Genomic DNA, 14,272 nt, shown 5'->3' on the forward strand with positions numbered 1-14,272 from the left:
CCTGCTGATTTTTTGTAAGGCCTCAAAGACAAAAAAACAGTTTTGTCACTGAGCTTGGGGATTTGGATGTGGTAGAGCCCATGCAGTGGCTGTTGCTTGTTACCGATTTCTGAATCTAAGCTCCTGATGTACTTGTAAAATTGTAAAATAAAAAACCATAATAGCCACCCAGAGTCATGAATTTGAGGTGGGTGGACATATAAATTCAATGAATGAATGGCAGTACGATGAAGCAAATGATCAAATGGGCAAACAAAGATTTCTGTTTTTCAGTATGTTTTGTCAAAGTAGCATGATTTATAAAGGAAGAGAGAAAGAAGGTGAACAGGAAAAGAAATTGGTAGCTAACTGTGAAGTGGACTTTGTGAAATCTGGTAAACAAAATCAAATAATGGCACTCTTTCTAAGCCACTGATGCTGATTTATGTAGAAAAGTATGAGACATGGTCTCCAAAAATCTAGAAAAGAAATATATATAGCCATTCCGTCTACCTAATTTAGAAGAGAACTGATACATAAAATGCATGAAACAAACAAGCATTCTGTTAGTAGTTTAAATCGGACAAATAATAAAAAAGAGCTAATCCTAACCAAATAACCGTACTAAGCTTTAGAAACATTTGCCATAATAGGCATTTGTTAAAATGTTATAAAGATAAAGAACTGGAGAATTTTACTCAATTAAGAGTACGGAGGATCCCAGATCTGCGCACCTTCCGCCGCGCTGTGAAGACCTTTTTATTCCATCAAGCGGGCTTGGCCTAATCTCCTCCCTCTTTTAATATGTAAATTTTAATCTGTTTTTAAATTATTGGGGTGTTTTAATCTGTCCGGGCCAAAATGATTTAATTTGATTTTATCTGGTTTTTAAATTTTGTGTATTTATGTATTTTATTGCTTGGCTGTTCACCGCCCTGAGTCCTTCGGGAGTAGGGCGATATACAAATCAAATAAACTAACTAACTAACTAACTAATTATGAAAACAAATTTGTAATATGGCAACTGATATTAATCAGTTATGATATATTCAGGTACATTTGCCTTAGTCAAATTTTTTACAGAATCATTCTGTAAATACAAGCAAAGCTACACTAGTCTAGGAGCTGGAACAGACTGTGTTTGTATTGTTGCCTGCAATTGCATTAACTACCCTGACAGATTTTTTTTCTAAGTTACATTAGCAATCTATTCTATTATAAACTGCATTTTATACTACTGCCAAAGGCTTTGAGGGTTAGGGGATCTTACAAACAAAATTAAGTTGAATTGGTACAAAAATAAAAAGGTTTAGGCACCAATGATGCATCGGAGCAATTAAGCTAGTGGTGGGTTGCCCCCGGTTCGCACCGGTTCTATAGAACCGGTTGTAAAACCTGCAGGAGGCTCCGCCCACTGACATCATCAAAATGCTTCTGCACATGCGCAGAAGAGCACACGCACAAGCGAAGCAAGTGCACACACGCGGCCCCGTTGCGAACCGGTAGTAAAGGTAAGTAGAACCCACCCCTAAACTCAGCATGGATTCCGCCACCAAGCTTTTTGTATAAAGCATGTTCAAGCAACAGATTAGCATGACTTTAGCTGCCATTAATCGACATATGCCTAAAATTAATCTCTAAACAAAGGGAGCTCACTCCCCTATTACATTAATAAGAATTCGATATTACAAATAAAAAAAAACAAAATATAGAACCTATAGATAAACTTTGCCTGACTGGTTCTTTTACTTGTTGCTGGCTAGGGATAATGGTATTATAATTCACAATACCTGGTTGGTTCAGTTAGGGCAGGTACATTTAGAGAACCTATCTTGTGAATAGTTACTGCCCAACAGTCTCTTCCTAGGTCAATAGCAATAGCATTTAGACTTATATACTGCTTTGTAGTGCTTTACAGCCTCTCTAAGCAGTTTACAAGTCAGCATATTGTTGTTTTGGTCCACCGGCAGCCTGCGGAGCTGGCAGCAGAGTTGGACAGTGAGGAGGTTGGGGAGGAACATGGGACAGTCCTGGAGTTTGAGAAAGGCTCGGACGAAGGCTCTGAGTCGGAAGCAGAGAAAGAGCCATCTGGGAGGTATGTGCTGCCTACAGAGTCGGACCTCAGCGAGGCAGAGGAACAGGGGAAGCCTGTTCTCAGTGCGCGCATCCGCAGAGCTGCCAGAACAGTTAAAACAAAAGGGACAATTCGGGAGTAGGGCTTGGAGATGATTGGCCCCTCCCATAAGACTTAAAAGAGGAGCAAAGGCACATGGGCCTTTGCAGGAAGCAACATTGTTAATTCTGTTCAGTTTAAAGTCTGAAGCTCTGTTTGATTCTGGACTCCGTGTGGCTTTGCCAATTAGGTCTTTGATAGCTTGTTAAGGGAGATAAAGGTGGGTGATTATCAGCCTTATCCCGAAGGACTCTTTACAACTATTTGGGACTCATCTGTGAATGAACATAATTCACAGCTGTTGCAATAAAAGAGGTTTTAGGGACTACTCGTGTGTTTACTGACTCAGGAAGCCTTGGTCAGAACCTTGTCCCCAACAATCTGGGACCTCATTTTACCGACCTTGGAAGGATGGAAGGCTGAGTCAACCTTGAGTTGGTGCGATTCGAACTACAGGCAGCTGGCAATCAGCAGAAGTAGCCTGCAGTACTGCACTCTAACCACTGCGCCACTAAAATAATGAGGTTCTCCTTGTATCCTCTGTGATTTTACTCTTGATTCCCTAAGTTTCCTTTAGTCAAAACTGTCCAAATGTATTTTTATTTATGTTTATTACTAGTTAGCAGCATACTGTTTTTATTCTCATATTGTATTCCCTTAGGGAATTTCCATAAAATACACCCCTTACAAGGTCTTATTTGTAACAGACCGTTTCAATATCAGATTAACTCATTGAATTCTAATAATTGTATGCATATCTAATAAAAAAAGGGAAAGAAACACCTTCCATTTGAATATGTTGCTAATATTAAGCCTGGAAAAGAAGCTTACAGCTTTACTCATAGTCCTTGTTTAGCAACTGCCTAATACAGAAACTGATTGTAGTTATGACAGTGATGAAAAAGTAACATTGTGACCAATCCTCACATTTACAACCTTCACAGATCTGTAAAACAAACAAAAGCTAAAGCAAGAACATATGGTAATGGTTTCATTTAGTGACCACTCCACTTAATGATTAAATGGTTGCTCCTAATTGTGATTACTAAATGAGGACTTCCTATGTAGGCTCAAATTAAGCAGCCCACACACTCCTTTGACTTCTCCAAAACATGAAACATTAAGAACTGTAGTTTCCTGAGCTCTATCTCCAAAAGAAGAAACAACAAAGTCAATACAGAGAAATGAATATTATGCAGCTAAAATTGTATGTTCATCTTCATTTAACGACCCATAATCTCTTGCGGGATGGAGTCTTGATAGCTGAATGGAGCTGAGTATTTACTGGCCGGATGCCCTTCCTATCACCAATGCGGAGTTATGTTCAGCAGATATAATCTCATCATGCCCAGAGAGAGTTAAAATTGTACATTGCTATTTTGAAAACATTCAAACCAAATAACTGTCTTTAAAACAGGAAGTAAAAATGCTTTATTGTGTGTTGCAGCTTACAGCTAGTTGTGATGGCAACTGAACAATGTATATTAGAGACACAAAATCATGATAATCTAAAAGAGAGCTAAAGATTTTGAAAATGAGAAAATAAGGCATTCTGATATGAATCAGTAGGTAGAGAACATGTTTTAATATGGGTTCAAATTTCAAACTGTAGCTTATTTTTGCTTTTTCTGTAAGCCCTTTCTGTCCTAGGATGCCTATTAACACACATACTGTACATTCAAATATATATACATCAGTGATGGGTTGCTACTGTTTCGCCCCAGATCGGGCGAACCGGTACTGACAGCGGGAGGCTCCACCCACCCGCCTGGACATCTCTGTGCATGCGTCGCGAGAAGCGCCGCAAGAGCACCCACGAGCGAACTGGTAGCAAACGAAATTGAAACCCACTACTGATATACATAACATTACAGAAGACACAATATGATTGGGTACTCACCCATTTCACTGTTTTCAGGAACCACTGCTTCATATTGAGTATGACTGAAAGAAATAATTTCCATGTGAGCTTTAGAAGAGATGATCACAACAGCTGTAGCAGTTCTAGCTGGGATCCCTTGATCGCATGCTACTATCAGGAGGTGGGTGAATAAGCCATCATAAGATACAGGTTCCCTAAGAAATATTTCACCTGTATTTGAATCCATCTCAAACACTGTGGCTGGTGTCACAAACCGAAACTTCACAGTTCCATTCAGACCTAAATCTAAGTCCCTGGATTGCACAGTAGCTATTGCCTGGTTTACAGGTGTTTGAGAGGACACTTGAACTTTAAGAGGATTCTCTAAGAAAAAAGGATTATTGTCATTTACATCTTCAATCTGTATTATTATAGTAACACTGGCACTTCTTGGTTGCCGGACATCAGAATCTGTCGCTATACCTTTAAATATATATTGAGATTGTCTCTCTCGGTCCAATGGTTTATTAGTAATGACAACACCACTAGTTCTGTTAATAGTAAACAATCCAAGAGTTTCATCCATTAGAGCGTACACAACCTTTCCATTTGGACCTTCATCTGCATCTGCAGCAAACAGTTCAAGAATTGATGACTTTTCTTCAATATCTTCACTTATAATTGCTTGATAATGATTTCTTGTAAATGAAGGACTGTTGTCATTTTCATCCAAGACTCTGATTTGTAGTTCCATAACAGAACTTCTTGCTGGATTGCCTAGATCAAAACACTCTATGACCAAGGTAAAATTGTTGACTATCTCTCTGTCCAAACTGCAAGTAGTGAAAAGGTCTCCTGTGGTTTTGTGCAAAGCAAAGTGTCCTCCGGTGTTACCACCTTCAAAATGAAACAAAATGAATATGTCAATTAAAAAAAAAACCACAAGAAAAACTTTCTATACCTTATTATGTATTTACATATAAATTCTATGTAAGAGCTGTGATACTGACTAAAGTCCCAAATACTAGAAAGCATTCTACCCCAAATTTTAGAAATTAATAGTTGATTCGGTATTCAGATGCAGGACTTAAATTTGCATTGTGAATTTAAGAAAGACTAATATTTTCTAAGGGAAAAAAAAATAAGATTTTTAATGAGACAGCTAGACTTTTTTTAAAGGACTTATGTATTTCCTCTATTGTAGAATTTAAAGAGTCTTTTAATAATAATGTATTAAAATAAATAAATCATATTAACACAAGTTAAAGGTAAAAAAATGCAAATATTAAAATGATCACATTTTAAGAGTAGTTAAATAAGGTCAGCAGATGCTAAATTTCAACTTTTGCTTTTTCGAAATAAATATACATTATTAAATTTTTCACCTTACCAATTATTTGATATTGCACAATTCCATTATTAGCTATATCATCATCCACAGCCAGGAGAGTTGTTATTGTTGAAGGCAGTTGGTTCTCCAATATTTGGATATCAGAAGCTGGAAAGATGATCTTAGGAGTATGATCATTTTCATCTAGTACCCTAAAGATAATTGATGCTGTACTGGATAAAGAGGGAGTGCCCCCATCTTGAACAAGCACTATATTTGAAAATAAGCATATTTGAAAACTGATTTATAGTAACAGATTGACGAGATCAGATTGTGAACCATTCTCCCTAAAAGATCAATGCAACACTGCTTTGTTTCATTCAAATATGTTCATGTATATAGTTTAAGTTTAAATTTAATGCAATTTATATGCCGCCCTAATGGACTTAGGGCGGCTCACAACAATAAAATGCACAATTGCACATTAAAACAATATGAAATTAAAAGTCCAAATTAAAACAGTTTAAAATCAATTTAAAACTATTAAGAAGCCCCCCCCCCCCATCAGTCCAGGCTACAAAACAACTAGGTCTTCAAATCACGGCGGAACGAGCAAAGGTCAGGAGCCATCCGGAGCTCCAAAGGAAGTTGATTCCAAAGGGTGGGTGCACCCACAGAGAAAGCTCTCCCCCTGGGGGTCGCCAGCCGACATTGTCTGGCCGATGGCACCCTGAGGAGGCCCTGTCTGTGGGAATGCACCGGGTGATTGGAGATTGTTGCTGGCTGCAGGGGGTCCTGGACCTAGGCCATATAGGACACAAGTGATACAAATCAAAGGCCTTCCTTGTACATTTCAGACAAATTAAATTTAAAGGGAAATAATCAGTTAAAAACTATGTGTAATCCCTGGGTCATTGTATGTATAATATCTCAAATGCCTTACCTTTAATATGAAGAACCTCTCGAATTTCCCTGTCAAGCGAGGTGGTTGTTCTAATTTCTCCAGTACTTGAGTTTATCTGAAAATTCTCATATGCAGGTCCTGGCAATATGTCATATTTAAGTAGGGAATTGATTCCTTAAAATGCACACACAAACACACACACACACATAAAAATCAGTCCATTTTAAATGTGCCACTATAATATTAATAAAAGCTTTCAAGCAGTTTCCTGGCATATTCACTTATTACAGAGGTGATATAGATTTATTTTTTCTATATATTTGTTCTGCACTATTTTATTTAAAAATCAATTTTAAGTAAAGATGTTTAAAGATAAGGATATATTAAATGTGAACATTTAGAGACTTTTTTTTAGACCTTTGAAGGGTTGAAAAGAATGTAGCATGACTTTTTAATTTGAACATTATGTGGCATTTGCAAGTATTAAAGTTCTCTGTTATTAAATAAAAGAGAAAATATTCCGATTGGTCAGATACAGTTAACCCTGTAGTTCAGTAAGACAGAACCCCCCAAAATAAAATGTTGAAAAGATCAATAGCTAAAAAATAAATGTTGGTTACAGATTTTTTTAATGTTATTTTGGTAATTAACAAATCTTTACTAAGATTTTACATTAATACTGGGAATTCTAAATTTATCACATGGCCAAACTGACTTGTTTGAACAGCCAAATTGATTTGATTGATCAGAGAAAAGACAACATTTATGTTTATTGCTGACTGGAAATACCTTATTGGTATTTTGCATAAAACAGAAAAAGATGAACTCGATTTATGGGTTTGATGATTACGGTAGATATAAACTAGATTATAGAAAGAATAGAGTCACAATGTAATTTATAGAAAGAGGTAAATTTATAATTGCAATTATAACTGCTGTAGAATATTGAAAACGACATGTTAGTATTTCTTTCCCTTTTTTCTATTAATTTTTTCTTTCTTGCATTTTTACCTATCTTTATTTCTTTTTTCTTTCTTATTCTATATTACTTTATTAGTTTTAGAAATATTTAATAAATAATATTTTGCACTGTCCATATGAAGAATTTCCTGTGGTATGTTGGAAATTGATTCTGTAAGTATTTTTTTGATAGTCCTAAGGATTTTGTACAGTGAAACTTATTTTCTTGTAATGCATTTGCAAGTGTTATCCTTCAGTCCATTTAATTACAACATATTTATCCACTATCAAGAATGACCTGATCCATCATTTACCGATTGTGAGCTTTATTCTTTGAGAATACCATGTAACTGATTTTTATGCATGTCCCTTAAAAATGGAGCTGTGATATTAAACATATAACGTTCCATATTAGTCGGTCGTCATGACAGAACTTTGCCATATCTGAGTGTAGGAAAAGAAAATGTTACTCATGAAATTTAACAGCTCTTTATTTTTTAGAACAGCTGTATGCCTTCTGTCTGTAATGGGAAACTTACTTCCCATTTTTGCCTTTTATACTTTTATATGAAATTACTTCCATATTTCTTGTGGTTTCAGTGCTGAAGAAAGCATAGCATCTTTTTCATAATGTTTACAGCAAAATAATACTGTAACAATAACTATAGTCCTTTATTACAGACAAATGTATATGTCAGGTTATTATAGATTATTTTACCTTCAGCTATTCAACATTTCAATTTACTTGGTCTCTTGCCCTGGAAAAATGTTAAATAAAAACAGCTAATCAGAACACTCTATTCTGATATCAGTACAAAATCCTGCTTCCTATTAAATGGTTTCTGACTTGCATTCTTGTTTTTACAACCTTATAAATGGTACACAAGGTGTTCTTAGGCATTTTCTATTGTTTCTGTGTCTGAACTGGGGAATTCTGGTCCAATTAACGGAGGAAATATCATGAAAGCTGAGAGAACAGCTCTAATAAGTATTTTGTTAGTATTCCAAGAAATAAGGCAACATCAAGATCCATATAGTCTACATAGGAAAGAGTCAGCTTCAAGTAAGTATCCATCCACTTTGCTAAACAAATAATTCCCTCAACACTGTCAAACTAGTTATTAAGTCTGCATTACTATTTATCTTCTCATCATTCCTATCACCCATCTCCTCCCACATATGACTCTATGACTGTAACCTTGTTACTGGTATCCTTACGATTTATATCGACTGTTTCCTAATATGATTTGATTGCTTATTTGTCCCCTATGACTATCATTAACCGTTGTACCTAATGATTCTTGACGAATGTATCTTTTCTTTTATGTACACTGAGAGTGTATGCACCAAGGCAAATTCCTTGTGTATCCAATCACACTTGGCCAATAAAAAATTCCATTCCATTCCATTCCATTCCATTCCATTCCATTCCATTCCATTCCATTCCAATCTAGCTAGTGTCAGAAAACCAAGATTATGGCTTTTGCCAAAAGGCTGAAACTCCATTTATGGAGCACTAATGGCCATAAAATAGAATACCGGTAAGTGACTGTCTTTTAGTATTTAGGAGTAATCATGCATGCCACTGGCTCAAGGCAAGCCCACTGTGAATATGTGGTTGCTGCTAGACAAAGATCTTCCAATGCTATCCTTAAATTTTTAAATTTTTCCGAATCAAGGGAAAATGAACTTTCAACTGAACTTTCTCAGACTAAGTCTCTAGCCCAGTTCCTTCATGGGACTTTGGTTGGGCCCCCAGGTTTGTGTTTCCCCTCTCTGGAAAATGTACAATCTAAATTCATCAGAGCAGCTCTCCAGATACCACGCTGTGTATTAAACTTACACCTACAACTGGAGACAGGAATGATTAAAGTTGAGTCCAGAGTGCCTCTAGCTTCTATAAACCTTTGGTTAAAGCTCAGACTTCTTTCCCCAAGGCTTAGCACCACTAATCCTCGGGATAACTTCCAATCCACATGGATCAAGGCTACGGAATTATCTTTCCAATTTAGGCTACCCGCCCTCCACATTTCTTAAGATGGAATATGAATCGGGAAAAACAATCCCTGAAGCAAAGGTTAAAAGGACACAGAAAGGCAAACAGACCTAGGGAAAGCTCCAACCTGCCTGTCACCACTACACATCATCCACACCGTTACTGCAGCCAGCTGCATCACACAACTAGAAACACCTAACTATCAGAAAGCTTTCTCTCTTGCCCCATGCAAGAATTTGCCTGCGAGCAAGAAATGATGGGATAAAATAGACAAAGTAATAAAAAATGAGGAAGCTAAAATGCTCTGGGACTTTAGATTTCAAACTGACACCCAACATCCCAGACTTAACAATTTTGATAAGAAAAGACAAAATAAATCTGGACAGTGGAAACTGCAAAGCCTGGAAACAGCAGAATAGAACAGAAAAGCACAAAATACAAAAATCTGCAAATAGAAGAACGATTATGACAAAGGAAACAAAGATAGCAGCAATAATACTGGACACCTTGTGTGCAATTCCAAAACATCCAGAGCACCTATTGAACGACTATTGACATTTACAAAAGCACCATCGGTCAAATACAAAAGGCAGCCTTACTTGGAACAGCTTACATTCTGTTATGACTTGAATATTATTGAACAACATCTGGCTATCCCAGGTCCTTGAAAGGACTCGAAAGGTGGACAAAAATGCCAATTCCAGTCTAAACATCTGGCTGACTGTGCAACCAACTATGATAATAATGGTAGTTTTATTGTCAAACCTGCTTATAGACCGAGATCTAAGAAAAATTAATTCCTGGAATAAATACGATGAGAGACAAGACGTTTTCTTCTGAGCAAATTCCAGGATGTTCTGCAAGTGACAATCAAAATGTCCATGGAGGAAAAAGTAATTCTGTTGCCCTTGGAGGCCAAATTACTTCTGTGGCTCAATACTTTTCATATTAAGAGATTCACACAACAAATAGACTGCTGCTCATAGAGAACAGTCTAATGTCCTAATCAGGGTGCGCCAGTGTTTTACCAGAATATTGGCTAAAATAAGAATCTACCATAAAAAAACCCAGCAATATACTATGGAGCCGGTTTATGAGGTTGTTAAATTATGCCTGAAGTTATAGATTGAATTCAAGAAAATACAGAAATGTACACTGCATGCAGACTGACATCTATATTATACTCAGAAACAGGGGTGGGAATCCCATTTGATTCTTGGGAAAAGAAACCTGGGATATCCCTGGTTTACTTCTAATTCAGTGCTTCCTCTGAGTTATGCTAAGGAGACTTTCTCTCTCTCCAACTGTGGTTGTGGACTGTTTGCGACATGGGGGAGATTTCATGAGTAGAAAGTTGGCCATCTACAACATGTTTGTTGCCTCCGTGTCCTGGCCCCTTGAATCGTCTGTTGGATAAATAAGAATTTACCCACACAGTAGTCAGTCAGTTTCTCCTTTTAATGTACTTCTCTGCAAAATACGTGTGTGGACAATGCTTTATGTAAAAATTCTATTTCTTTTTACAGAAGTAATGAAAAAGGCAGAGACAGGATTTTCTTTGCAAATTTTGGAACAAAGAAAGGACTGAGATAGCAATCAAGGGGAGAAAAGCTATGTTTCCTTGAACAACAATGGTTGACTTGGAAACTAAACTCAAGTCAATGCCATTGTGTTCTCTGCTTATGAAAAATCAGATTCTTTAATATCTGTAAAGAATGTCCTGTGAAAAGCATCTTTTTTACACTGAACTTAAAAATCCTTTCTAAAGTTCAAATCTGGCTTTTATTTATGTATACTTTAGGCACACTGTACAATCTCTCATGCTAGAAGCCTAGATCAGTAATGGCTAACCTTTTCCGGACCGAGTGCCCAAAGCGTGCATGTGTGTGTGTATAAGTACGTGCATGTGCGCCCGAACCACCAAAATGCAATGCATGTGCGGCCCCCGTGCACGCATCCTGGCCCCCCACATGTGTACCGTGCATTTGCGTGCAGCTCCCTGCATGCGTCCCGCCCCCATGCATTTACACATGCCTCCTGCACGCACCCCTCACAGGCGCACCTGGCCCCTCGCACATGCCCAGCCTCCATGTACATGTGTCCCCTGCATGTGCCCCACCACCATGCATACGTGGCAGAGACCCGAAGACCAGCTGGCCAGCAGGAAGTGCGTGCACATGCACATCAGAGAGGGCATTGCGTGCCACCTCTGGCACACATGCCATAGGTTCACCATCACAGGCTTAGACCATTTTATAAGAACAGCCTAGTTTCTCTTCAGTTTTGGGTTCAATTTGCTGGATAGAACAGAAAGCAGGGTTATAAAAAAGAGACAGTGAAATCTCATTTTTTGAATACTGTAGCCTTTTTTTAAGAAAAATTAAGATATATAGCTTTTAAGGTTGTTTCAGCTACAATATTCCACGTTATTCTTATCTTGTTATAAGCTATTATTGGGTACTACTAATGGGAAAATGCTGGTAAACAATAAATTCCAGTATTATGTTTTTCTTACTTTCTGGGAATTAGAGAGGTTAGGTATTTCCTCAGATGAGAAGGCAAGAATATATGTATGGTCTCATGGACCATGTCCCTTGAACAAGGGATTGGATTAGAAGACTTCCGAAGTGCCACATAACTTCTAGAACATGCTTTCTAGAATAAGTTTTGTATTGACAACTGACCTTTAATACATCAACACAGTTGACTGAAATTCAGTAAAATAAATTGGCAAGTGCAACATATATTATAGCTAGCAACATATACTACAGTTAGAGAAGCACAAATGTAAAATTTGATACACTAATTTTCCCAATTCTTAAAGTCAGGGAACTCTGCACACATTTCATGTTCTACTGTTATAGTATTTTTATGTTTTGTCTGTCTCTCTGTCTAGGTAGCTACAGTCTGTCTCTCTCCCTCCCCCTCCCACCCCTCTCTCTCCCTCACTCCTTCCATCTATATCTGGGAATTTGAAAAGCAAATCAGATGTGTGCATATGTAAGTTCAGGAGCTGTAACTTGAGTGTAGAATTATTTTCATTTAGAAAAAAGTGACACCGATACCCTCTTCCTCCTGCATTTAATATAGCATCTGATTTAAAGAATTAAATAAAAAAGCTTTATGAAATAAGTATTTGAACTGAAATTGTCCATGATTTCTTTTCTTCTTTAATAAAAACAGTAATTAAAAGTGGTATTATACTGCCCCATTCTGGACAGATGGAATGAATGCATCTGTGTAATAACTTTTAATGTATACTGATTAATCTATAACTTTTAAAAGAGCATAGATCTCATAGGGAGAGCTTTGAACTAGTTCGTACTGCTGAAGCCGTGATCATATGCTCATAATTCAGGCATTTTGGCAACCACCTCGTGACCTTTCCAGCCAGCTCACCAAAATTAATGGGGAAGCGGGCAAGGAAGCTTGCAACTCACTCCCATAAGCACTACCCACTCACCCTCCTCAGCAGCCTACTTGTGGTCCATCTAAAGAAAGGTTGGTCGTGACCAGGACGTACAACTACTCATGGGCTTTCCCATCGACTTTGCTTGTTGGAAGCCAGCAGAAAGTCACAAGTAGCAGTCACGTGAGATCCTTACTTAATGACTCACAATCGTCACTTAATGATGGCAAAGGGGATTGCTGGGACTGCCATTGCTAAATGATGATGTAATGTGAAATTCCAGACCCAATTGCCATTGTAACCTGCACTGTCACTATCATATACTATTTGAGCTACACTGGTTTTTGGTGTTCTAAGGCACTTCAAGGTGCTGGTTGTTACCTACGGAGCTCAGGATCTGGAAGTGAAGGATCTAAGAGAAGGAAGAACTATACATTTTTATTCAGTATCTTTAGGTTCTTCTTCAAGAAACATATTTACACACATTAACGTTTTATGGATGAACAATAGATACTGTAATAGCAATGAAATAAAAAAGTTACTTTTCTATATACACAGTGGTGGGAACCTCCCGGTTTAACAATCGGTTCGGTGATTGCGCGATTTGCTGCACACGTGTGCAAAGTTTGAAGAAATCTTCACTTCCTGGTTTCTTCGGAGGAGTAACACAACTGATTCGCACGGCAATCCGCTCTACCATGCGAATCAGCTGAGAAGATAAAGGTAGGGAAATAGCACGGACAGGAGGATGGGCCCATCTGATCATCGGAGCAAACCAGTTCGCTCCCAGCTGATCGTCGGAGCTACCGGTTCACCCAAACCAGTCCGAACCGGTAGAATCCCATCCCTGTATATACAAATTTGGATCCTTTAGTGGAGATAAAATCTATCTTGCATATATAATAGAAATGGAATTCATTTCTTTTTTCTTTTTTTTTTGACAAAAAAAACAATGTACATTATTCTACATATAATAACGGCAGCAAGACTAGCCTCTGCACAGTGCTAGAGAAACACAAATATACCCTCGGAAGACTTAATAATTAAGAAAGTCTTGGACTGCGCTGTAATGGACAAGATGACACTTGAGCTGAAAGGATTGATGGATTTGGAATATTATATAATATTGGTGGTATAAATGGATTGCAAATAGAAAAAAAATTAGATAAAGTAGGATTGAATTTAGTTAGAATGTATAGAATATAAATGAAATATAGTAATATGTAAATGATCACAGTTATGCACAAACTTTCTTTTTTTTGTATTTTAATTGTTGAAAATCAATAAAATATTTATTAAAAAAAAAGAAATGAAATTCATTTCTATTGGAATAGAAAAAAAAATAAAAATGGAAAGATGTAAGACTGTTAACCGTTTTTAAAAATGTGAAAATTACCTGAATCTTTATCTATTGCTTCAACTTTGATGCCAAGCACTCCTGGGGCACTATTTTCCCAGACTGAAGCTTCATATATAGCTTTGGTAAATATGGGTGCTTCATCATTTACATCAAGAACAATTACTATCAGGTTCTGAGTGGCAGATAGAGCTGGATTGCCATTATCGAGAGCAACAACCTTCAAGGTATAATATTCTTGGTTTTCACGGTCCAGAACAAAGACTGTTGTTAGCACTCCTAAAGGAAGACGAGAAAAGATAT

The 14,272-nt window shown here is 37.3% G+C and overlaps 1 protein-coding gene across 1 annotated transcript in view; it reads right to left on the minus strand.

Annotated features, from left to right (window-relative positions):
• Positions 1-3,090: 3,090 nt before the first annotated feature.
• LOC139320581 (protocadherin-23-like) overlaps positions 3,091-14,272 on the minus strand; it is a 52,804-nt gene continuing 41,622 nt past the window's right edge. Inside the window, exons 10-14 of the mRNA XM_070948958.1 lie at positions 14,009-14,248; positions 6,287-6,421; positions 5,404-5,613; positions 4,053-4,910; positions 3,091-3,098 (exon numbers count right to left, since the gene is read on the minus strand). Of these exons, the coding sequence (XP_070805059.1) occupies positions 3,091-3,098; positions 4,053-4,910; positions 5,404-5,613; positions 6,287-6,421; positions 14,009-14,248 (1,451 nt within the window). The remainder of the gene's footprint in view (positions 3,099-4,052; positions 4,911-5,403; positions 5,614-6,286; positions 6,422-14,008; positions 14,249-14,272) is intronic.

This window comes from Pituophis catenifer, unplaced genomic scaffold, assembly GCF_029215685.1.
Source record: "Pituophis catenifer annectens isolate HBS135680 unplaced genomic scaffold, rPitCat1.0.hap2 SCAF_8, whole genome shotgun sequence".
Classification (NCBI taxonomy): domain Eukaryota; kingdom Metazoa; phylum Chordata; class Lepidosauria; order Squamata; family Colubridae; genus Pituophis; species Pituophis catenifer.